Consider the following 25,371-nt stretch of genomic DNA (forward strand, 5'->3'; position numbering starts at 1 on the left):
AATCCATTGTATGAATAGAATAAAGGACAAAAACCACATGATCAACTCAATTGGTGCAAAAAAGCATTTGACAAAATCCAACACCCTGCTATGATAAAAATGCTCACTAAACTAGGATTACAATGGAACTAACTCAGCCTGCAAAGGGCATCTATGAAAAACCCACCGCTAATATCATACTTGATGAAATAAAATTTATATTTTAAGGTGGGACAAGAAAAAATTAAACATAAAATTCTCTGTGTTTATTTGGGCCTCCTCCCTCCCTCCCTAATGTGCAGTTTACCTCTGCACTACATGTTAACCAGAACTCCTCAAAGACAGGAGTGCCCGCTCAACTGTAACGATCAATATTTCTTCTTTCTTCGGATGCTAGCAATGTAACGTCTTAAAATGGCATTCTTTCCCAGTTCTGTAGGGGGTCATGGTGACTTGCTGCTGGCTTTGTATGTGCTTATCTGGACTATGTAACTTTGGTGAACTTTATGTGAAATATCAGTATGTCATTTTGATGGACGATCCTATGTCTCAAAAATGAATATGACTGTGCCTTTGACTTCTAACAGGTGGAACAGTTCTCAGAGCCTTCTGAGAATATGCTTCCTGGGTTATAACCCTTGGTTTGGCTCAAATAAAATTCCCGTTTTCTTCTTGACTTGATAGTTAATTGAATTTTCATCGACATACTTAATGATGAAAGGCTGAATGCTTCCTGCTCTAAGATCAGGAACAAGTCAAATATGTCCACTCTTGCCACTTCCTACTAAATACTGTATGAGAGGTTTTAGTCAGGCAATGAAGTTAAAAACTGTCATTTGAATGAATGAATCAGGTTTTATTTGCTCATTTTGCAGACATGGAAACTGAGGTCCACAGAGAGGCAGGGGGTTGTCCAAGGTCACCCAGCTAGTGATCGGCAAGGTGGGACCATCGCCCAGGCCTCCTCCTTCATGTCAGCGTTCCAGAGCCTTACGCTCTTGAGTATCTGTTAGAATGATTTGTCCATCATCCTCCCAAAGTTTCATCAAAAGTTGGAAGAAGTTGAAAGTGAAAACTGAGCTTGTTCCCTGATGAATGTGGGTCCAAGGGTATTTTACTCTGAGTTTTCACTGAATGTTATCTGAGTTTCTCAGAATCTCTGAAAGGATGTGGCCTTTCCCCTTTCTCCTCCTACTTTGGTCCAGATTACAGGTTAGCTATGTTAAGTCGAAACTTCAGATTCCATATTGCTGTCTTCAACCTCAACATGACTTTATCCTCCACTTTTATAAGGCCAAATTTCTTCCATCGTATCATTTTATTTCTAAAAGAGAAATGCCCTCAGTCTGGTCTCCTACCTTCTAAAGTCTCCCCTCTCAAAACATAGGCAGAACATTCTATGACATAAATCACAGCAAGATCCTTTTTGACCCACTTCCTAGAGAAATGGAAATAAAAACAAAAATAAACAAATGGGACCTAATGAAACTTAAACGCTTTTGCACAGCAAAGGAAACCATAAACAAGACGAGAAGACAACCCTCAGAATGGGAGAAAATATTTGCAAATGAAGCAACTGACAAAGGATTAATCTCCAAAATTTACAAGCAGCTCATGCAGCTCAATATCAAAAAAACAAACAACCCAATCCAAATATGGGCAGAAGACCTAAATAGACATTTCTCCAAAGAAGGTATACAGATTGCCAACAAACACATGAAAGAATGCTCAACATCATTAATCATTAGAGAAGTGCAAATCAAAACTACAATGAGGTATCACCTCACACCAGTCAGAATGGCCATCATCAAAAAAAATCTAGAAACAATAAATGCTGGAGAGGGTGTGGAGAAAAGGGAACCCTCTTGCACTGTTGGTGGGAATGTAAATTGATACAGCCACTATGGAGAACAGTATGGAGGTTCCTTAAAAAACTAAAAATAGAACTACCATATGACCCAGCAATCCCACTACTGGGCATATATCCTGAGAAAACCATAATTCAAAAAGAGTCATGTACCACAATGTTCACTGCAGCTCTATTTACAATAGCCAGGACATGGAAGTAACCGAAGTGTCCATCGACAGATGAATGGATAAAGAAGATGTGGCACATATATACAATGGAATATTACTCAGCCATAAAAAGGAACGAAATTGAGTTATTTGTAGTGAGGTGGATGGACCTAGAGACTATCATACAGAGTGAAGTAAGTCAGAAAGAGAAAAACACTCTGTCATACAGAGTGAGGTAAGTCAGAAAGATGTCGGTCTTCAACTGACATCTCTGAGGTAGGTGGAGGGGGCATAATCACACCCGTTTTATAGGTAATAATAACAACAATTAGCGTTTGTGAGGGCTTATTATGGGCTGGGATCTTGATAAAATTCTCACCTGCATTTTGTCATTGGCTCCTGAGAGGACTTTAGCTAATTTAAGCCCACTCGAAGACCCTAACAAGAGGAGCATTACGTCTGGCGGGCTGGAGGTCAAGTTTATGCCCTTTATGAGAGAAAATTTCACTTCTGTCTTCTGCAATACAGACTATTTTAAAACAAACTGTACAATGATATCCAAATTATAAACAAGCTGTGATTTTTTTAGGCTGCCATAAGCCAAACTACACCAGTGAGCATTTTTTATAAGAAAAACAGGCTCAGATATAAGTTACACAAAAAAGAAAAGAACTGTTTCTATCAGACTAGAACTTGGAAAACTAACTGCTTAAAAAAAAGGAACACAAAAGTGTGTATATAAAGATATACACACTTTAAAGAAAACACTTTCCATGGTTATAAAAAAAAATACCTTAAAAATGAATATGAAATGTGATTCTTATCCCCAGTAAATATCTCAAGGGAGATAAGGACAATTTCCCTTTCTTATCCTTCCCCTAAACTGAATTCTCATTTTTCAAAATGAACTTAATATCTGCTTCTTCTTTCTGGATTTGAGTCAGTCCATATTATTTTTTCCTTCTAACTCAAATAGCTTTTTGTTAAACTCAGGTCTTCCCAGACCAAAAATGTGTATCAGAGAGTGATTATCAACTTGATCCCATTGAGCTCATCTTCCTAAGAGGCACTGGCTTTGGGACAACTCCATCTGTAGCTTAAGTCTGGGGAAGCAAACCCTGATGATTAGCTTAAAGCATGTAACGAGAGATAAATAAGAGGAAGAAATGATTGTCGAGAAGTCACCAGGGGAAAGGAGCCAGGAAAAAACCAGGTGGACGAAAGTCTATTGCCTATGGATAGATTCCGCAAGTAAAAGAGTCCAAGAGACTAGAGTCTACCACCTACTAGTTGTGAGGCTTTGGGGTCCCTTCTCCTGGGGATTATCTATCTCCCTTTCACCCCATTTTCCCTCTTGTGGCAGCAGTGCCATCTCTTCCACTTTGCCAGCTGCTGTTGCCAGGCTGCTGCAGAGACAACATTAAGTACAGCCTCACATATAGGAAGGGGGCTGATTCCTGAGAGGGGCTTACGTTAGGGAGCCCCAGTAGCTGATTCCGCAGGAACACAGGGCAATCGCTTTGCTTGAGTCTTTCTTTTGTGTGTGACACCTAATACTATTTGGAAACACTTTTGGACTGACAAGTTCTCTTCCATTTTTTCCCCCTGGGGTTCCCATGTCCAGTTTTGAACCTTAATAGCAGGCCTCAATGAAAAGACCTGGTTGGCAGACCTAAGTTTATTCAGTTGCCACTCACTCCCATAATAACCAGCAGGGCAAGTATCAAGATCTATTTCGGCCTCTACTTCCTAGCTGGACTGTAAAAGGGAGGGTCTTGAATCTCAACCACACAGTATTGTTAAAATCATGAGGAAGCTCTCCCTATCCTGATGTGGGATGATTTCCAATAAGCAGTGTTAAGGGTGGAACAAAACAAAGGGGCAAAACAATGAGAACAGTGCGCTACGTGTCAGGAAAAATTCGTATCTTGCTTGTATTTGCATAAACAGACTCTTGCAGGATGATATAAAGGATAAATCCACGGATTCTGGGGCTGGACTGCCTGGGTTTGAAACCCTGCCCCACCACAGAGCTGAATGATTGTGGGCAAGTTACGTATTAACCTCTCTGGGCTTCAGCTTCCTCATTTGTAAAAAGGACAAAATTATAGCATCTGCCTCAGAGCTGGTAAAGAAGTTAATATTCACAAAGCACTTAGAACAGTGTGCGGCATGTAGTAAGTTGTACTGAATAAATAAACATCATTATTATTACTCATGTTATTTATTAAATAGCATCAAAAGTGGTTACCTGTGTTCTGGAGCCCAGAGCAGGGCAGCAGGAAGGAGAAAGAATTTTGACTGTGTATCTCTTTTTCTATCTATGAATAAGTTAACTACTCAAAAGATTAAAATAAAAATTATTATTTAATAGTTAAAAATCACTTGCTGCAAGTGGATTTCAAGACCTGTTTTGAAAATTACTTTTTGGATTTTTTGGATTCATACTTTTTTGTGCGAATTGTTGACAGGCGTCCCTGGACACCCCATTTTTCTGGTTTCCACTGTGATTTTACCCCTCTCCCTAGCCTTCTTCCTCTACGTGTCAACAGTAACAACAATAATCAATAAAGTTCTAATAAGTACCACTTTTTGAACACTTACCGCTTTACATATATTATCTCATGTAATCTTTACAACAACTCTGTGAGACATTAACTCCATATCTCATAGAAAAAGATTACATTAGCTTGTCCAAGATCACAAAGCTAGGCAGGGGTAGTGTCCAGGTTTATTCTGAGGTCTGACACCAAGTCCCTTTTCCAGGATTTCTCTGTTAAAATTCAGATTCCCAGGCCTCACCCTAGACCCAGGGGATCAGAGCTAGGCCTGGGTATTGTCCTGGAGGCGCTCATATCCTCTGAAGCCTGAGGGCCTCAGCACTAGCCTGTGTGCCCACTGCCTGGGCCCGCTTGGCCCTCACCTTTCACTGCAGTCTCCACTCTTGTTTCAAGCCCCTTCATCACTTCCAGAGCCCATGGAAGCAGAGGTCCCTCTGGGCTAGTCCCTCTTCCTCCCTCCCGGGCAGGGTACAGAGTACCAGCTCGTCCCACCCTGTCAAACACTGCTCTCTATATAGCTGCAGCCTTTGGGCCCCTTAGCTCTTGGCTAGAAAGTCAAATGAGATAGGCCTCGGGGAGTACAGCCTGTGGAAGGCGGCCCTGGGCAGCAGCGTGGTTATATTTAGGGTCATGTGTGGGATTTATGGCTCTCCACGAAACCCGCAAGGTCTCCCAGAGGTGACAGCCGAGCTGAACGTTAAACCGAAATTAACAGCACAACCAAAACGCTTCCAGGAAATGTCACATTGCAAGCAATGCCATCCTTATTCTCCCTTGTTTGCACAATGTTTGGGTGAGTCCCCAGCACCGCCTTGGTGGCCCTGTAACTCACTATCAGCACAGTCGGGGGAGGTGAGCTCTGTGACCGAAGTGCTAGCAGCTCATAAAAGAGTTACTGTTTGTTTGGAGATCAATGGTCAGAGCCAAGCAGATCATCAGATAAACAACTGCTGTTGGACAGAAGCAAGGCCCTCAAGGGCTCCAAAGAGATGGTGCTCATTAATCAGCCAACTACAGAGAGATGGCAGTGGTCTGATCCACAGCTCAGCACCGCAGGTTCTCCAGGGGTGGGCGCCGGGGTGGGAATGAACAGGGTGATAAGAAGCTTTCAAGGATCCAGATTAGAAACTTCTTCAGCTGGCGATCCTCTCCCAAAGACAAGATTTTCTAAAAGTGGCTGTTCTTGTCATCCTGGGTTCATTTGGCCTTTTCTGCAGAAGACGCTAGCACACGTGAGAACTGCCGTTACACAGACCCCAACAGGTGGGCGCCCGCACTTTGTTCAAGTTCGGATCAGTGGAAACCAGCCTTTCTCCTGAATCTGACAAACGGTACAAATGGTGGAGGAGGGGCTTCCCTGGTGGCGCAGTGGTTGAGAATCTGCCTGCTAATGCAGGGGACACGGGTTCGAGCCCTGGTCTGGGAAGATCCCACATGCCGCAGAGCGGCTGGGCCCGTGAGCCACAATTACTGAGCCTGCGCGTCTGGAGCCTGTGCTCCGCAACAAGAGAGGCCGTGACAGTGAGAGGCCCGCGCACCGTGATGAAGAGTGGCCCCCGCTTGCCACAACTAGAGAAAGCCCTAGCACAGAAACGAAGACCCAACATAGCAATCAATCAATCAATCAATTAATCAATAAAAAAAAAAAAAATAAATCTTTAAAAAAAAAAAAAAAAAAAAAAAAAAAAAAAAAATGGTGGAGGAACCACGTAAGATAGTCCCTAAGTCACCAGGAACAAGTATCACTGATATATTTTTTAAATTTATTTTATTGAAGTATAGTTGATTTACAGTGTTGTGTTAATTTCTGCTGTACGGCAAAGTGATTCAGTTACACATATATATATATACATTCTTTTTCATATTCTTTTCCATTATGGTTTCATCAAAGGATATTGAATACAGTTCCCTGTGCTATACAGTAGGACCTTGTTGTTTCATTCATATTTTTTAATAGGGTTTTATGCTTTACAAAGCATGTTAATAACCATTACCCCCATTTGTTCTGCAAAGTACAAACGAGAGGTATGGGAAGACGTAACAAATAAAGGCTGGCCAGGGTATTTTTAAAGCCAGATTCTATCACTTCCCATTGTACCCTCGCCAGGACCCATTTCGTTCCCTCCCTTTGCTAATTTTGTGCTGATAAACTCAGTCTTTAACTTGACTTTTTTTACATTCTGAACACCTTGGCCAAGATTACTACACTGAGGAGAAACACAGGATTCTGGTTTTGGCACCTGCTGTTAAGTGCAAGGCTATGATAAACCAGACCAGTGAATTAAAAGGTCCAAATCCTCTTAAAAGCTCGTGTGTTGTATACAATTGGCTGCAGATTTTAGAACAACAAATCTGGCCACGAAATCACTGTGCTTGGTTAGGGCTGGACAAGCAAGGTCACAACAACTGCAAAAGCCTGGTAGAAAGACTGACTTAGGAAGTGCACTCAAGTGTGCACTCAAACACAGTGAGCAGTTAATTTACACAAGCAGGTTGGCTAACTATGGCGCTTCCTAACCGTCCTTCATCTTTGCTGGTGTCGTATTTCCTCGCTCATATGCGCAAGGACCACTATCTTCATTTCCCAGATATGTTTTGGTAAGCTCAAATCTCTGCTAGGAACACAGATAATACCAGCATTGATTATCAGGAAGGACCGAGATTATCCTAACTTCTCAGGTCGAGAGCCATTTTTTTGGAACCTCAGATTTCGCAGTCATTTCAGCAAAATCAAGAGGCAAAGAATTACCACCAAGCTCTGATAGTTATTTATATAGAAAGACTTCCTTGAACAGTCTACAGTGACACATACCGGAAAACATTATAAGATAAAAATACTGTACCTACGATACAAAGAAGTGAAAAGCCTCAGAAAGTGCACGAAAAATTTTTACAATCCACTCTGGGTACAAGTATAATTTTCCCCGTCACCAGAGTGAATAAATACAGGTTTTATCTTCTTACAGATCCCCCAGGCTGCTCGAAAGGTGAATTACACCTTTCTATATTTGGAAGGGAATATAAGCACGCAAACTGGCTCCTATTTATTTTCTAAAGTGTCTCCATGAATAGGATTCCCAGTAGCTCTGTCTGTTTGCAGACATTCATCAGCATGAAAGTAAACACACCACCAGGCACACATTTCCCCAGGGCTGCTTCATTCGGAACTAGAGCTCTGGTTTTTGTAGCTGCTTTGTCTAAATATTTTTGGGATGATTCATTCATGGTTTCAGGATTTCAGTAGAGGGCATTCCCAGCAGTCCTGACATACCAAGGCACAGAACAAGACCGAGAGGAAGGGACAGAGTGAAGGTGGTACCTCATGTCTCCATCTGAAAGCAACCCCCTCTGCATCAGAACTAGGCTTCGCCCTGCGATGACCGGCAGCGAGTTTCCTTCTTCTCTGAAATAATAAAAACTCAACATGCTCGGAGCACAGCAGGGGCAGAAGACTGGCACAGTCCGCCCGGCCCTGAAGGCCTGTGACTGAATCAGCAGTGAACTGCACGCTGGAGTTTTCCACAGGACCATTCACACTGGGGCTGGGAAAGTCACACTGGCCTCCCCCTTCTCTGCTGACCGGCAGAAATGCCCAGGCTTCACGTGGCTGCATGCTCCCCACTCCAGGACAGCTCCCTAGAGAAAAAGCGACTTCCTAGGAACTTGGGGTCCCATGGGAAAAAACCCACATTTCCACAAAGATGCAGCCAGTAGCACCATCTCTGAGAGGGAAAAACTGGAAACAATGGGGAAGTGGCTGAGCCGGGGACAGAGTATCAGGAGAATAAAATACTACACAGCTATTTAAAGTGATGAGCACGCAGATGTGGGCAACCCACCGAAGTGCCAGATCTACAAAAGGTGGCAAAACAGCACACATAGGAAGTGCAAAGTATGTGAAGTTATATGTGAGTGAGCAAAAATAGGAAGTGAGTTTGTGCTGAATCAGAGAGTTCAAATTCATTAGGTTATTTTTTTCCTTTTAAAGGTCCTCAAGGTAGTAATATAAGAATAAAATAAAAGACCATAGAGGCATACCAAATACTTTAATTTTCAAATGAGGCATATAAACATTTTTCAAGGGTCTTACATAAAGCGAATGACTCAGGAGTTACCACACTTTCCCATTTCACCCCTCCAAATGCAATGAGGAAGAGGTGGATGCATAAAAACCAAAATTATTAAGCAATGCTTTTCTCAATTTCCTGGTTCAAGGTCACAGTCAATGAAAGGTGTGGAGCTGATGAAGGGGAGTTATAACACCTGCACTCCTGGGAAACCTCCTAATCAGTTGCCATTCCTCAGGTTTGTGAAGGAGAAAAAACTGGCTTCGTACATTCTTCTCTGAAACTCAATTTGCAAAAGTACACTTACACTGGGAAACAAAGTCAGTTTAAAATAGGCTAAGGAGAAGAATTATCGGCCTCCATGTTTCCAACTTCCCCCTTAGAAAAAGAACATAGACCTCTGGCAATAAAAATTGACAAATGACTCAAAGAAAAAAATCATCCGGGGAAAATAAAGGACTGAATTCTCTTTAAATAGCCTAGAATGAAGTGGGAGACACAAGGGTGTCTGTTCTGTGGCTGCAAGCTCCAGAACTGCGAACAGCTCACACACTTCAGTCTTGATTCTTACACAACCACTTCATCTGTCTTCTTCACTTTCAGCTGAGCAGTATACAAACTCTATCAGATGCAGGCCAGACAGAAAGCCCCAAGCACCAGCAAGCTTGGGCTTTGAACGTGCAAGGCCATAATGCACATTTCTTATTTGTGATTATGAGCTCCCTTGAGAAGCAACGGGGCTTATTTTCATAGTACTCTTCTATTACTGGACTTAATTCTACACTAACGGTGTTTTAAAAGTTCTATCACTATGGAAACCTGACATTTACCTCCCTCCCTCACTTTTTCTGTTAATTTTAGAGCTTATTTTTTCCCCTCTAGAAAAGCAATAATCTAAAATAGCTAGAGGTATTCTACACACGTAGAAGTCATGGCTTCAAAGATTTAGACCCCGTGACCATGGTTCAGAGGTGTGGCTCGCTGCTCCTGAAATGGGCACGTGGCCCTCTTTATCAGAAACCCCGTCGCTAGCCCCGTTGAAATGCTGTCTGTATACCATCTCTCAGCTGAAGTGAAGCAGAAAGGGAGCAGTTTCAATGAAGAATTAAATTTGCTGACCCACTTGGGTGGAAGAAAAAAACCACCCTGCTGGTGGATTAATATGGTTGAATAGCTAGATGCCACTGCACCTGTGGGTGGCACTTGGTTGAATAGCTAGATGCCACTGCACTTGTGGGTGGCACTTGATGTAAGGGGCGGGGGGAAAATGGACCCCAAATTAGACCTTGGTCTTGGTCCTGCTGGGTGACTATGGATAGAGGACTTTACCTCTCTGGCCTTCACTTTCTTTGATCGTTACACAGAAGGGGAACTGGATAAATTACCTTTCAAGGAGTCTTCTGGTTTGAAATTATGATTCTATGATTTCTCCCTTATCAGGTAATTTAATTCTCACAAACAACCCAGTGGATAGGTATCCATATCCCTATCATGCAAATGAGGGAACTGAGGCTCAACAAGGTCAAAACACCTGCTCTAGTTGTTCAACTAAAGAGTGGGACTCAGCGCCAGGATCTGAACCTAGGTTGTCCAACTCCACACCAGCACTGCTGTCATTTTAAGTGGTATCATGACTACTTCAAATATAGCATTAAATCTTTATTACTCTTTGTATAAAAAGTTGGGAGACAGGCATCCAGTATTCTGGAGTCTGAATCTGAAGGCTTCCTTTACTGAAAAGTAAACTGCCTGGGCATGTTTTAACGTTCTTTTTCTTTTTAGGGGGCTCAGACCTGGCCTCTGCTTTTGCTTAATTAGGGACATAGTCCTTGGGATGAGTTGAGGTTTCTTTGTTCTTTTCTCCAATTCCAAAGCATTGCTTCTTCTGAAACACTTCCCCTACCCGCCTCCAAATGAACAGGCAGGCCACCTGGATCTTTCTTATAATTACACAAATAACACTTTAAAAAAAAAAAAATAGGGACCTGTTTACATATAACACAATTGGTGGAGCAACTCAAGTTGCAGCCCAGGAGAAAGAAGAATTACAACCAAGTGGCATTTATGAAACACGCTCCAGGAGGACAAAGGTCAGAACACAAAGATGATACACAGGAGAAAGCTCATGGGATCTAAGCCTGTGCTTCAAAAGTAGGGAGCTTATCAAGCTTTGAAAACAAGCCTTTTCTCCTGTCCTCTTCACCAGGGAACTGGAAGGATAAATACACCCCCCACCCCCACCCCCACGGCAGGGACACCAGAGGCTCCACCAAGGCCCTGGGGAAATTTGAGAGCATGTGCAATCTGTTTGCTACTTTGTTTTTTATTTCTTTTAACAGTGACCTTGAGCAGAACTCAGGAAGGAGCCTCTGATTTCACAGCTGAAGTGTTCCTGGAAGGGGGACATCTTCCAGGCTACTGGGCAGGGCTTGGTCTTACATGTGCAATGGCTCTCAGTGGTGCCACCAGGATCAAACTCAGCCCGTCCAAGGGCTCTACCCACTTTCCCAGCCCTGTGCCGTGGGGCCTGGCCATCATTCCCACCGTGGCTCTGGCCCCGGCAGGCAGGCTCTTCTAGTGCCCTGATAACCCCACTGCCTTTTCTCTGACAAGTCCCAACTCCTCCAGGCCCGCCCTCATCCTTCCTCTCCCAGCCTCCCACAGCTCCCAATACTCTACAATTCTGCAATCAGTTACTTCCTGTTGTTAGCTATTTTCTATACCCGCGCCTAGATATTCACTAAGAACTTGAGTTTCTATCCAGGGCAGGGACCACATCGTTGACTTGCATGACAGGTAACCCGGGCCAGGATCTAGGGTTACCTTTACATCAGGAGGGATCCCTCTTGAAGTTCGCAGATGACAGGACGCCTTGTTCATCAACTATGGCTCATAATGAACATAGACTGCGCACACACAGTTGGCCCTTCGTATCCGAGGAGATTGGTTCCAGGACCCCTGAGGACACCAAAATCTTCGGATGCTCAAGTCCCGTATTTCAAATGGAGTAGTATTTGCATATAACATATGCACATCCTCCCTTATACCTTAAATTATCTCTAGTTTACTTATAATCCCTAAAACAATGTAAATACTATGTAAATAGTTGCTGGCACTCAGCAAATTCAAGTTTTGCTTTCTGGAACTTTCTGGAATTTCCACTCCCATTATTTTTGATCCACAGTTGGTTAGATCCACGGATGCGGATCAGAGGGCAGACAGTACTTATTTCTTCTAAGTCATTATTTTTTAAGTCCAAGTACTTTACTAATGTAAAATTTACATTCTAAATATTTTTCCTTTGTGGTTTTCTGTGTCTTTTCAAATGTTCTCCAATAATCAGATAAGTAGAAGATATTTCAATCAATTTTTTTTTTTTTTAAGAAAAGTGAATTAAGGAACCGCCTGGTTTATTCAGGGCCCAGCGAAATGGAAATAAAATGATGTTGTCGTGCCATCTAGTGGCACTGACACAAAACAGCCAAGACAAGTGTGAGGGCTTGGGACCACCTGAGTCCCGCCCAGGCTTTTGGGGGAAAAAGAGGTGTCTTTTCGTTTCCCAGAATCCTTGAGGTTTCCAGAGGAGGGTGAGGGTCCTCGACTAGAGACGGATGGGGGTGCTACTGCCCCCTCCACTGCCTTACCTCCCTGCAATTCTGACGCTTAGAGAAGGGAACTGGAGATGGGACGGGAGGGGGAAGGTGCCTGCCGTCAGCTGCAGGGAGCAGCCATTGATGTTCCCCCAGGCTGCGCCCACACCTCTGAAGTGTGGGAAGCAAAGTTCCCCACGCGCCACAGCGGGGGCCATGGGCGGGGCTACTGCACACCTGCCAGATTTGCAGGAAACAACCAGCATCTAGTGCTGTGTTCAGGTCGCCCCAGTGAGTCACAGGTAATGATCCCAGTTAGAATCCTTAAGGCACAGAGGGTAAGTGCGGGGTGTCCATGGGTCAGGTGTGATAAGGGACACTCCCTCTTTGCTTCAGATCACCCTGTTTTAACCACACTTAGAGTCTCACCCCATCATATACAAGGTCCCTGACGCCAGCCAAGTTTCTCAAGACGTCTCAGTCAGCAAAGCCGAGGCAGCAGGCACGGTCAGGCGAACACTGAGAGGCAGCAAATGCTGGTGCAGTTCTGTCACTGTGACACTAGAAATATACACGGCTTTACCTCTTTGCTGAGCAAGGGGGCTCAGTGGGCACGAGCCGCCTTCAACTATTCCCAGGGGTGCAGGTGCCACTTGCCTCTTCGTCCCTCCCTTCTTCGGCCCTCTCCTTCCACTTGGTCAAGGTCTGGTGGCTTCTACCTCCCAGGCACCTCTGGAAGCCCCGGTCCCGCTCCATCTACACCATCCACTCTGGCCTGGGGAGCAGCAATGGCCTCCTAACTCACGTCCTCTCACCACAAACCCCTCCTCAGTGCACTCCTCTCCATGCTGCAGCTCGAGTGGTCTTGTGGGTTTCCGTAGGTGTAATCGATCAAGTCACTCTACAGCTAAAACCCTTTAGTGACTTCGCCATCCTTAGGATTGATTCCCAATCCTTTACATGACCTGCAAACAAGTCCTGCTAAAATCTGGCTCAGCCCATCTCCCCTTGTCTCTGCTCTGTCCCCTCCGGGGGTCATCACACTGCAGTTACTGGCTCCATGTCTGCCTTCCCCACCAGAATGTGAGTGCGGCAAGGGCCATGTTGACCTCGCTGTTCTTGCTCCTGGCTGCAGCGCCAGGGCCACGCACAGGACCAGGTACATAAAGGCGGCAACAGAGACTGGTGGTGGAGAGCTTGGTTTTGAGAGGCAGGTGAATACAGGTTCAAATCCTGGTTCCGCCACTAATCAACCATGGGATTTGGGGCAAGGGACTTGAGTTCTCTCTGTCACGCCGCAAGTATTTAATGAATAAATGAAATAATGGATGTGACCAAAAATGGCATCTCAAGTGATTAATTTTAAAGCCAATGATACTTTACTAGCTGAAAGGACCTTCTATCCTGCTGAAGTTAAAAAAAAAAAAAGGAAGGAAAAATCTAAATTTTACGGGTATGTCGCAAATCCTGATTGAATTTTATTTGCATTGATTGCCTATTTGGTAGACGGTCCGTGTACAACCTAACACATGGGTACGAGTCAGATGCCTAGAGAAGGCAAAGAAAATAAACAACTAACATTTCACAACCTAGATGAATAAGACATTAAATTGACATTTATTGTAGTACAAATACATTTAATAATTCAACAATCGTATCTTGCAATTCATACAACTAAAATAAGCAGTTCATAAAATGGAATTTAATTTAAATATTTTGCAAGTATTTCATTTAAATATTCACTGTTTATTTTCATAATATGTAGCTTGACATCAATATCAGCCACACTATAAAAAAAGATATAGTGGACCAGAATACAGAAGATTATCCAGGCTTATTTACTTTTCCAAAGAACTTAAGGGGGTAAAAAAAAACCCACATCACAGACCACACCTATTTTTGCAAAATGATGGGTCTTTAAGGCAGTGGTCTCCAACCAGGGTACTCAGGGATTTTCCAAGGGGTGCAGACAAGACAATTTTAAGTGAATGAATTGCCAGATCCTCAATTTCCATTTGTATTTTTCCTAAAACTGGTCTGCCTGAATATGATACCATCTCCCCTTTTCCAGTTTCCCATCTCCCACTAGAGAGGAGAAGGGTGGACTTCTCACCCTCCCTGAAATCTTAGATCACATAGAAACTGCCGCATCAGCTAACTAAGACTTATGAAATGGCTGTTATATGATTCCTGTTTCTCTTTCACTTAGAGGCAACCTGCTTAACCTGAATACTCAGAGAGATGGGAAAACTGAAATATTACTACATCCTCTGCAACTATTTTGAGGGGGTGTGTAGTTTTACATTATTTGGGGGGTATGTGAGCAAAAACATTTGAAGGCCACTGCTCTAAAGGGTTTGCACTGGGGAGTGGCTTAGCCTGGACCACTTGAACTCATGGCTTTGAAAAGTTTTCAGTAATTGGAGCTGCATTTTCTGGTAATCTCATCAGATATCTTTGACCCTCAATGGCAACCAGTGCCAACGGAACTTGGATCCAGGATGCCGAGGCCTTCCCACTTCTCCGAGTCATGTCTGGGATGATATGACCAAAGGATCTCTGCGGGATGTTGCAGGGAGCCAGAATGCCCCTCATCACCAGCTCTTACCCTCCGGAACACTGCTTGGGAGCACTCCCTAACCTCACCCTTTATCCCCCCTCGCTGTCCCTCCGCCGTGGGGCTTGGTTTAGGAGCTACGGAGAAGTCTGATGCTCTGACGCACAGACCACTCCTGCCTCTTTGCCAGGGAATACCACTCACTGCCCCTCCATGACCAAGGTTAAGGAGGGGAGGGAAGGGGCTCCTCCACGTCCCTGCAGCCCTACTTTTAAATAGAAAGCACGGCAGAGCTGTTAAGGGAGTGGTGCTGGTACCGTTTGGGTTCTAATCTCAGCTCTACCGTTTATTAACTGCCACCAGAAAGGCAGGCTACTAACCCTCTTAATGCCTCAGTTTAGCTACCTGTTAAATGATGGTAAGGGTAGAACCATCTCCTGGGATTGTGAGGGCTACATGCAACACTGAGCTGGACTACAGAAGCTTAACAAATGAAGCTGTTATGATTGTTATTAAATGTAAAGTTTAGAACTTCAAAAGTGAACTCCAAAAAGGAAAAGGTAGGAATCAGCAGAGTGCCACCCTACCACTTCCCATGCCATGGCCCTCAGTTCTGCCTTTCAGCCAAGCCTGGTCCCACTGGCGGCAGCAGCCCACGCTCTGCCCCGAAGGAGGCTAGTGGCAAATCACCTCTGACGGGGACAGCCCCTCACTCCTGGGCAGCTGCCACCGCGGCAGGAGACCCCCAGAGCCTGGCTCCCCCATACCTGGGCTTGCCCTGGGGACAGGGGAGTGCACAGGGGGACCCCAGTGTTGTCACACACAGCTGGCAGGATTCTGTGCAAATCTCCCACGCACAGCACAGACCTCCTTCCCTGAAGGCCCGCTGCCGCATGCGTGGGTGGAGAGGGCAGAGGCGTGGTAGGCTGAAGTGGCCCAGGGTCCCTCTTTAACTCAGCAAGGAAGGAAACTTACCTGAAGAGTGATGGGACAAAAGAGGACCGGTCTGGCTTCGCATCAACTGTGTCATCGCTTGCTGAGTCCCCAGCCCCCTGCTCCACAATATGCTCTTGACTGTCTGCCATCTGGAAGGAAAAAAACCAACCAGAAAATTGGTACCCAGTGGCATCCCTGGCCTCATGACATTTTTAAATAACACTCATTCAGTGACACAGCTTTTAATCAAGCCTGGAGATGACCAGTACTGCATATTTGGGCTCCAGGGCTGCTACACCAACAACTCATTCAAATGCTCGAGTGCCAGCCCCATTTCAGGCCTCATTCCAGAGACTGGATACACAGTGGCAAAGAAAGCAAAGTCCTTGCCGCTCTGGGAGCTTCTGATCCAGCATTCACGATTTTCTTAACTGTTCACTGCTTATGAGAAGCTGTGGAAGGTTCGTCAAAGTCTGTAACAACAAGAAACTCCCCCTAAATTCCTGACAGGTTATAAGATGCTCATCCTTTGCCCGACATCACTCAAACCCAGTTAAAAAACAGCAGCGACCTGGAATATAAAGTTCTCTTTCTGTTTCAGATGGTTTTACATGGTTCTACCAGAGTAGATTTCCATCAAACTATTTTCCTGCTCAAGAATCTTCATGAGATCCCTACAATCTAAAAGTTCAAACCTTAAACTGAACTCCTTGGATCTTAAGGGTCTTCATTATCTAGTACTGGAGTCGATGACAAACTATGGCCCACCACCTGTTTTTTTGTTTGTTTGGTTTTTCTTTGAATTTTATTTGTTCTTCCTTTTTCTAATTTTATAAGGTTGAAGCTGAATTTACTGATTTGTGACCTTACTTCTTTCCTACATACAGGTGTTCAGTGCTAAAAATTTCACTCTAAGTACTCACCACCTGTTTTTGTAAATAAAGTTGGAACATAGCCACGCCCATTCATTTACATGCTGTCTGTGGCTACTTTCCCATCACAACCAGAGTTGAGTAATTGTGACAGAGATCATGTGGCCTAAAAAGCCTAAAATATTTACTACCTGGCCTTTTACAAAAAAGGTTTGCCAACCCCTGATCTAGGATTAACTGCCAGCCAGTCGGATCCCCTACTCACCTTCTACTTCCCTCACTTTAAGTCGTAAAAATAGCAATAATAAGAATAGAAACTCACACTTATTATTTGCTGTGCTAATTGTTTCATAAGCATTATCTTATTTAACACTCCCCCAAATGCTGTTAGATCAGCCCTATGATCACTGCCTTTTGACAGATGAGAAAGTTGCAGTTAGAAAAGGTTAGTAACTAGTCCCAGGCTAAGTAACTAGTAAACTAGACTTGGATCTGAAGCCGGCAAACAAGCACTCAGAACCCACCCCTCACCACCACACCATTCGGCCTCCCAGCCTCCTAGCATCCTTGGGCCCGCTATGCTTATTTCAGGCTCCATCAGGGCTTCTGGTTCTCCCTTTCTGGTAGTCACCACCCAAATGTTTGCTGGGCAGGCCATCTTTGCCCAGCTGGCTAGTTCTCAACCTTGAGAATTCAGTTTAATGGCACCTTTGCAGGAGGTCCTCCTGGATTACACCTACCTCACCAACTCCCTCCCTTCCCCCAGTCCCTCTACAGCCCTTCTATTTATCTTGTTTACTTGCACTCTACTTATTGCTTGGTTCAAACACGACAATGTAAGTTCATCATGGCAGAGGCCCCTGGCACACAAAAAGTATTTGCTAGATCGGGCTTCCCTGGTGGTGCAGTGGTTAAGAATCTGCAGGCCAATGCAGGGGACAGGGGTTCGAGCCCTGGTCCGGGAAGATCCCACATGCCATGGAGCAACTATGCCCGTGCGCCACAACTACTGAGCCTGTGCTCTAGAGCCCGCAAGCCACAACTACTGAGCCCGCGTGCCACATCTATTGAAGCCCGCGCGCCTAGAGCCCGTGCTCCGCAACAAGACAAGCCACCGCAATGAGGAGCCCGTGCACTGCAACGAAGAGTAGCCCCCGCTCGCCGCAACTAGAGAAAGTCTGTGCACAGCAACGAAGACCCAACTCAGCCAAAAGTAAAAATAAATAAAATAAATTTATTAAAAAAAAATCATTTGCTAGATAAATGTTAATTGAATGGGAAGCTGGAAGAAATCAACGCCCTGAGGGAAGAGAATTAGCTAAGTGACACAGCTGGTCAGAAGCAGAGCCTTGAGTTGTTTCTCCTAAACCAAGTCCTGTGTCCTTTCCCGTAAAGGGACTGGCCTTCAGTAACAAAGGGAAACCTCTCCAGACTCTAATTCCTGCCCATCTCTATCTCTGAGCAATCGCACAGTGGGCCAGGTTGGCAGCTGCAGGTCTGTGTTCCCGTCAGGCTCACCCAGGGATGTTTTCACACCGCTGGAAAACAAGATGGCATCTATCTCACAGAATACCTGTGCCCCAGAGCACAAGCAATGACTTTTGGAGGTGGGCAGAAGGAATCCAACTGGGGGGAGGTATCCAAGATGGCAAAACGCCAACCTTGTGTCCTTGAGTCCCGAGAGGCATTATCATGTCACCTTGCAGCTTATTTAGGGGTGAGCTGGGCAGTGAAGAGAGAAGTGAGAGGAAGGGAGAATCCTGCAGCCGGATCTTTACAAAGACAATGAGAAGTCCGATGGCTATCTTGTTCCTCAACACATCGTGAACCCCCCATCATAGCCACCAACCTGTTTCCAGTTGTGAGGCAGTAAGATTTTTCTGATTAGGACCCAAAATGCTTCTTGAACACAGAGATAACCCATCCCCAGAGGAGATGAGCGTTAAGTCCACGCGTGCAGAAAACACTCAGTCATTTTTATTTCATTTCCTTTATACAGACTTAGTTACTTTTCACTGTGGATTGTTATTAGCAAAGCACGGAAGTATTTTCAAAATTAACAAGTTAATATTATACAAAATCCACCAGAAAAAGACACTAAATTCGACATGTGGTGTTGAAACCTTGAGTCTTTTGCTAAGGCTAATCTTAAAGACCGAATCTAGGAAGTATGATGATATAACAATGTGACCATTATATACAGATATAATTTCCTGGAAGTCCAAGGCACCAGGTGTGTGCTAGGAGCCGGGGAGACACCTGACCTGGTCCTGCCTTGTTGAGAGACGGGCACTGATAAACAGCACAAATGTTGACGCACAACCGTGATCAGTGCCATGAGGATGAACAACTTGTGGCCACAGTAGGGGACCTGACCTAGCCCTAGAGGAATTAGGAAGGGTTCTCAGGGGAGGAAATGTTTGACCTGAGGTCTGAGAAGGGGAAGCAGAGAGGGTGGAAGTGAGGGAGGCACAGGGAACTGCATGCCCGTTAAACACCTGACATGCTCCATCGACGGAGGGGCTCAGCTTGAATCCCGCATCCCTCCCAGATTTTTGGAGGGAGCTTTGGACTTAGCGACAGGCTGATTTCTATGGCTCAGTGGTGGGAGGATCTCCAGAACTTTCTCTGCAAACACTAGGCCAGAAGGGTCTTCTGTGTGAAACCTACAGCATATTTCTGGGTTGGTGCTGTTTACCGTCTAGGAGGGCAGCAAGAGTCCCTTCTAACAAGTTGCCAGAGTGTGCGTCTAAAACGAGTCAGTGCTAGGGCTTTACTCTTAAATCTGTAAGGCTAAACATTCAGTGACTTTCTTATTCCTATGAGACTGGGCTTAATTTCTGGGTGAAATCAAGTTCACCCAGAACGAGAGTGGTGACCGAGTGGGGAGCCTGACCTTGGTCACATCATATCAGTCAAGCCAAGACTTGGTGTTGATCTTTTATTTCTGCTTATCTTCACAGCCCAAGACATTTCAGGCCTATCTCAGTCTGCTCTACTTGGAGAGGGCATGCCTGGCGTTATTTTCTTGTATTCGTCCCCTCTGTAATGCTTCAGGCTGCAAAGAGCAGTCATCCATTCAAGGGAATATTGCTTATTCAATTGTTTCAATTGTTAAAAACATCTATCTTCTCTTTAAATAAATGAATATATAATACACATGAAGCATTAACAGTGTCAGGCACTCTCTGTAAGCACTCTGCTGATTATTATTATTACTCTTACTATTGTCCACTAGGACTCTTATTTGTAGATTATCTTAATCATCCTTTTATAGTTCCAGTTATAGAAAAGTGTCAGGTACATGGTAGGCACTCAAAATTTCTTTATAAATGTCACAACTGAAATGTACTTAAAAATTTTTAATCTTTCAGGGCCCCGAATAAATTGTTGATATGGGACAGACCACAGAACCAAAGGGACCTAGGAGGGCGGTTGAGAACCCAGTTATGGTGAACCACAGACCAGGGGTTTAAATCAGTGCCTCCAGGGGTTTACATCAACCTCTCCTGAGTTTCGTCATCTGTAAAATGGGAAAATGGTGATGCCTAAGTCACACGTGGCTATGAGGATGAATGGAGCAATGCATGTAAAATGCTAAGCAGGTGTCTAAACGTTCAATAAGTAGTCCCTGTTATCACCACTGCCCACAGAACTCAAGACTAAGACAACATTCAACTGTAAACCCTCACTGGTATTTTAAAATCACATTAATATTTTAAACAGCTTTTGTGGAGACTGAAAAAAAAGTTCCTCTAGTGATTATTTCTATACATGCTTAATAGGCGACTGGTACAGATCTGGTAGGAAATCAGTTCCCAGCTACTGTCTGAATTTCATTGCAGCTGCTTCCCCTGAAAAGTGACATAATACAACTTGTGCCTCACTTGTGCCCCAGTGAAGACAATCTTCCTAAAAGGCTCAAAGAGAAGCAGCCCAGGGGACCTCCACCGCTCACCTCCAGCACCTGGAGGGGGAGGGGGTCCTGCTGGGCACTGAAGTACTCCACTGTCCCCTGATGCTCACGACACTGCTAGGAGGCTGTACTGCAGAAGAAACTTCAGTTTTCTCAGAGAGGTTAAGTAACCTGCCCAAAGCCACAGAGCTAAGAGGAAGCAGAAGTGGATTATGAACCTAGGCGGTGACGGGCTACCTGGGATGAAGGTCAGGCCATAGGCCCTAAAGGAGGAAATAGCCTGTAAGTAAACTAAGGTTAGGGCCACGTCCTTGGCCAGCCCAGGAGTTCAAGGGAAAAGGCTGGGAATGACTCAGAATCACCCACATATAATTTTACTGCCCCCCAAAAGGCGAAGTTGAATACAATTGTGAAAGGCTGCAGCCTGAGAGTCCTGCCTTCTTCCACTTCCTCAAGGAATCTTCGAGAGCCGTGCACAAGGGTACCTGAACGAAGATGACAGCGGCTTACGTGTAGCCTGCTAAGCCCTGACAGATGCACGGCTATGCACCACAATCACCTCATTCCATCGTCGCAGCAACCGTCAGCCCGGGCCCACCACTAACCCCATTTCACAGACAAGCACAGAGAGGGCCAAGGCCCCACAGCTGACGGGCAAGGAGGCGAGAGAACGAACCCCTCCCGCCCTCCTAAATCCACCCCTCCTTCTTTTCCAAATCCCGAACAGTACCGGGTGTCCCAAGCCCGGGGACCAGAATGGAAGAGAGGACAAGCTGAGAAAAGCAGGCGATGGTGTGGGTGGCGGAGAGCCTTCTCCTCCGAAGTTGAGCGCCGGCCGTCGGGGCCGCTTAGCCCGAAGGGACCGGGCCCCCACCGACTGCGCTCGGTGGGAAGGGAGGAAGGAGGCAGGGGAAGGCAGGGCAGAAGCGCGGCGGCGGGCGGAAGAGGCGCCGGCGGAGGCAGGGGCCAAAGTTACCGTTCCCTCGACGATCGGGAGGCCAGAGCTGGCGGCCATCTCCGTCTCTCCGCCGAGAGGGTCTGCGGCTGCTCGAACGAAAGCGAAAGTAAAAGCCCCTACGCGGCCAGGGGAGGAGTCGCCCGGGGCTGGAAACGGACCGGGCAGGCGGGGCTGCGGACGCCGCCTCCGGCCCGGAACCCCGCGCTCCGCAAAGTCGGCCGCGCGCAAGACCAGCAGGCCGCCGCGCGCCCCTTCGGGGAGAGCGCGCCCAGCCCAGCCGGCCAACTGTCGCGCGCGCCATCGCCTGAGGGCGCCCTCGGCAAAGCTGGCCGCGGGCACCGGAGAGCGTGCTGGGCAAAGTTTGCGGAGCTCTAAGACCGCGCTCCAAGTGACCCGGAGAGCGCGCTCCGCAAACCCGCCGCACGCGGCCTCCCCATCCAGGCGAACTGAAGAGCGCGCCCTGCCGGCTTCGCGGCTCTGGACGATGGGGCGCTCGTCGGAGGCCCCCGCTCCTGACCTCCCGCTGCTGCCCCGGTCTTCACCTGGACTTCGGCTTCCACACCAGCTCCGGCACCCAGTTCCCAAGGCCCGAAGGCGCCTCCCCCGCCAGACCCTGACCCCAGTATGCGCGGGTTGCAGCCCTCGGGGGACTGGGCGCCCACATCTGCAAGAGCTACCGTCTCCCAGGGGCCCGCGCTGGGAGCCGCCGTGGTCTCCCGCCTTCCAGAACTTGCTTCCAGTCCCTGGCGCGCCTTTCTCACCCTTGGGCAGCAGGACGCTAACTCCGTTTCCTGCAGAGCGCGTCCCCAGTGCTTAACACCGCCTGCTGGCCTGGATGTAGCGCCAGAATCATTCATGGACTATTTATTGAGCGCCCCCATGTGTCAGCCACTGGGTACGTGGCCGTGACTTGGTCTAATGCGGGAGAGTCAGTGGGTCCCCCCAACACCACTTCACCCCGGCGTCTCCCACACCCGCAACACCCACGCACCCTCCCACATTTGTCCTTTTTCAACCTGAGGCCTCCAAGGCCTTGCTCTCCGAGACTCCTCAGGGGACCAGCTAATGAACACAGTCACACTGAGGTGTAAATAGCTGAGGAGAAATTACAGTTTTATTCACACCAGAGATGTTGGCTGTGAAACTATCAACGCCTTGAGTGAAAGGAGTGAACCTTCGTGGTGTGACATCGGGCAAGAACCACATCTTGTCTTTTATTTGCTCTCCTCTGGGACTGAGACTTCAATATTGTCCGTAAAATCTCACCAGGTAAGGACACTTTCTTGGTTTAAGAAAGACTGGTCCCAGGCAAGGGTAAGGGAGTAATTATAATTTATTAACTTCTGCCAGAATACTGAATTCCTGAATATTTTAAACAGGCAGTTACACTATGTCCACTATGGCTGCGCTATAGGCTGACCTTTTGTGCCACTCCCACCCCCCAATTCGTATGTTGAAACTTAATCGCTAAAGTGATGGCATTAGGAGGTAAGGCCTTTGGGAGGTGCTTAAATCTTGAGGGTGGAGCCCTGGTGAATGGGATTAGTGCCTTTGTAAAGGAGACCAGACAGAGCTCCCCGGCCTTTTCCACCACAGAGAGAAATTGCAGTCTGCAACCCAAAGAGGGCTTTGACTAGAACCCAGCCATACTGGCACCCTGATCTTGGCCTTCTAGCCTCCAGAGCTGTGAAGAATAGATTTCTGTTGTTTATAAGCTACTCAGTCTGTGGTATTTTGTCATAGCAGCCAAAACAGACTAAGACAGGCTGCACTACTCTCTTTAATACCCATATTTGCAGGACTTCCCTGGTAGTGCAGTGGTTAAGAATCTGCCTGCCAATGCAGGGGACAGGGGTTCGAGCCCTGGTCCAGGAAGATACCACATGCCGCAGAACAACTAAGCCCTACTGAAGCCCGTGCGCCTAGAGCCCATGCTCTGCAACAAGAGAAGCCACTGCAATGAGAAGCCTGCACACTGCAACGAAGACTCAATGCAGCCGTAGATAAATAAATAAATAAATTTTAAAAATAATAAATTTACGCTTAAAAAAATACCCATATTTGCAAAATATCAGGCAAACTAAATTATTGTAGACACAAAGATAATTTACTTTTTGCAGGAATTCAATTGTGAATCACGTGAGAAATGAAAAATCCTATTAGTAAGGCAAATAAATTACTCTTTAATTTATCTGATTTATGAAATTGTTTTTGCAAGTTATTCCTGAAATATGATGAAACAGTGTTAGATGTGGAGGAGCCTTAACAACTAATCTCTCTGCTCATATTATAGATAAAGAATCTGAGGCTCAGAGAGGTTGCCAACATCACAAGCTTTCTAGTAGAAGAACCAGGATCAGGTTGCCTAGACAAATAATGAATTTTTCATCCACAAGAAGGTTCTACCATAAATTATATCATGCAATTGTTAAAATGTGTTGCACACAGGAATTCATTGCTGGCTCAGGTAGAAAGATGGTTTGAAGGAAAACTTTCTTTTTTCAGTTCTATAGTGTAGACTGGCATGGGAACTCCAAATGTATTGCTCCGAGGCTGGATTATCACTGTACCAACAAATAAAATCGTAGATATGTGAAAGGGAAGAAACAATTTTGAACTTTTCCTCTATAATAATTGTACTGACCCTTTAGATCCAAATGATAGTCTCTTCTAATTGTATTTCCTGTGTTTCTCCAGCCTTGGCCCATATCACTGTTTTCTGCTTCCTTTCCAAACTCACATGAGTAGAGCATGAGTCTTCCTCTTCACCCTAGAAAAATCGCCGACTCCATTATTGAGATGGTTTCCCAAGGGCTGGCCTCATGGGTGCTCCTGGGCTGGTCCCTCTGGACCTTGCCTCCAGCCCTCTGCTCTGGTCACCAGGCTGCTGCTGCTAATCTTGCCAAGCTCTGCAGTCCCACCCTCGCCCTGCGGGCACTGCACCCCCAAAGGGTGCCACCGGTGATTGCTTCTCCAGCTGTTCACAGGACAGCTCAGGCCAGGCTATGGCTTCGTACAGGACTCCACTGAAGGATAATCCCTTGAATAACAGAAATGCCACTCTTAGGACTCACAGGCCCAAACCCAGACTCTGTCTGAGGCATCAGCAGACTTCTGCAAAGGGGGAGAGTGGTGAGTGGGAAGCTCAGGGTCCAGGCAGAATTCCCTGGAAGGAGGAATTGACGCTGTACCTATTAACCACTGCCTCTAAGCTCCCCGGTCTGTTCTGTGAAAATGGAAGCGGGCCCTTTGCGTGTGGCCCCATGTTCAGCTTTGCCAGTAGGGGGCGCTGGAGAAAGATTGCAGGAAGTAAAGCTTTTGCTCCCTGGTTCTGGTGTGTCTGCCATGCTTTTGAGGAATCGGGCTCATGCAGAAGGAGTGGCGTCTCAAGTTCCTATACCACACGTGGCTTCTCCAGCGCCCAGCTGTGCCTGCTGGCCAGCAGCACCCAGCAGCTAGCAGCTTCCCTGGCACCCCCTTCAGGTGATTTAGTAGCAGGGTGCCTCCATTGAGACAACTCCCCATGAACAGCTCTCTCTGGCATCTAGAGGGTAGATTTCCAGAAAGTTCTAGAGGACAGTGTTCTAGCAAGTTTCACTGGCACAGCCCCATAATAACTTCCCTGCATCTAGTAAGCCATGAATGTGCTCTCTCCAGTAAGGTTTGGGTCACAGCCCTGGGGTGGGGAGAGGGTGAGGAGTCTCTTCTTTAGGCCCTCTAAGGGCAGTGACAAGTTAAGTTATGTCATGTTACGTTGTTCTGGAGTGGATTGTGTCTCCTGCCTCCAAATTCGTATGTTGAAATCCTAACCACCAGTACCAAGGAATGTGACTTTATTTGGAGATAGAGTTTTTTTTTTTAATTAATTAATTAATTTATTTTATTTATTTTTGGCTGTGTTGGGTCTTCGTTTCTGTGC

At 46.0% G+C, this 25,371-nt stretch overlaps 1 protein-coding gene across 6 annotated transcripts in view; it reads right to left on the reverse strand.

Annotated features, from left to right (window-relative positions):
- Nucleotides 1-22,237, reverse strand: part of CASP7 (caspase 7) — a 31,173-nt gene extending 8,936 nt beyond the window's left edge. The window contains exons 1-2 of one of the 6 annotated variants that reach the window (XM_057531469.1): nucleotides 22,214-22,237; nucleotides 15,746-15,855 (exon numbers count right to left, since the gene is read on the reverse strand). In XM_057531469.1, coding sequence (XP_057387452.1) covers nucleotides 15,746-15,855 — 110 coding nt within the window. In that variant the 5' untranslated portion in view covers nucleotides 22,214-22,237. The other 5 variants (XM_007173115.3, XM_057531470.1, XM_057531468.1 and 2 more) reach the window with 5 other exon arrangements.
- Nucleotides 22,238-25,371: the final 3,134 nt, after the last annotated feature.

The sequence above is a fragment of the Balaenoptera acutorostrata genome, chromosome 16 (assembly GCF_949987535.1).
Source record: "Balaenoptera acutorostrata chromosome 16, mBalAcu1.1, whole genome shotgun sequence".
NCBI classification, from domain to species: domain Eukaryota; kingdom Metazoa; phylum Chordata; class Mammalia; order Artiodactyla; family Balaenopteridae; genus Balaenoptera; species Balaenoptera acutorostrata.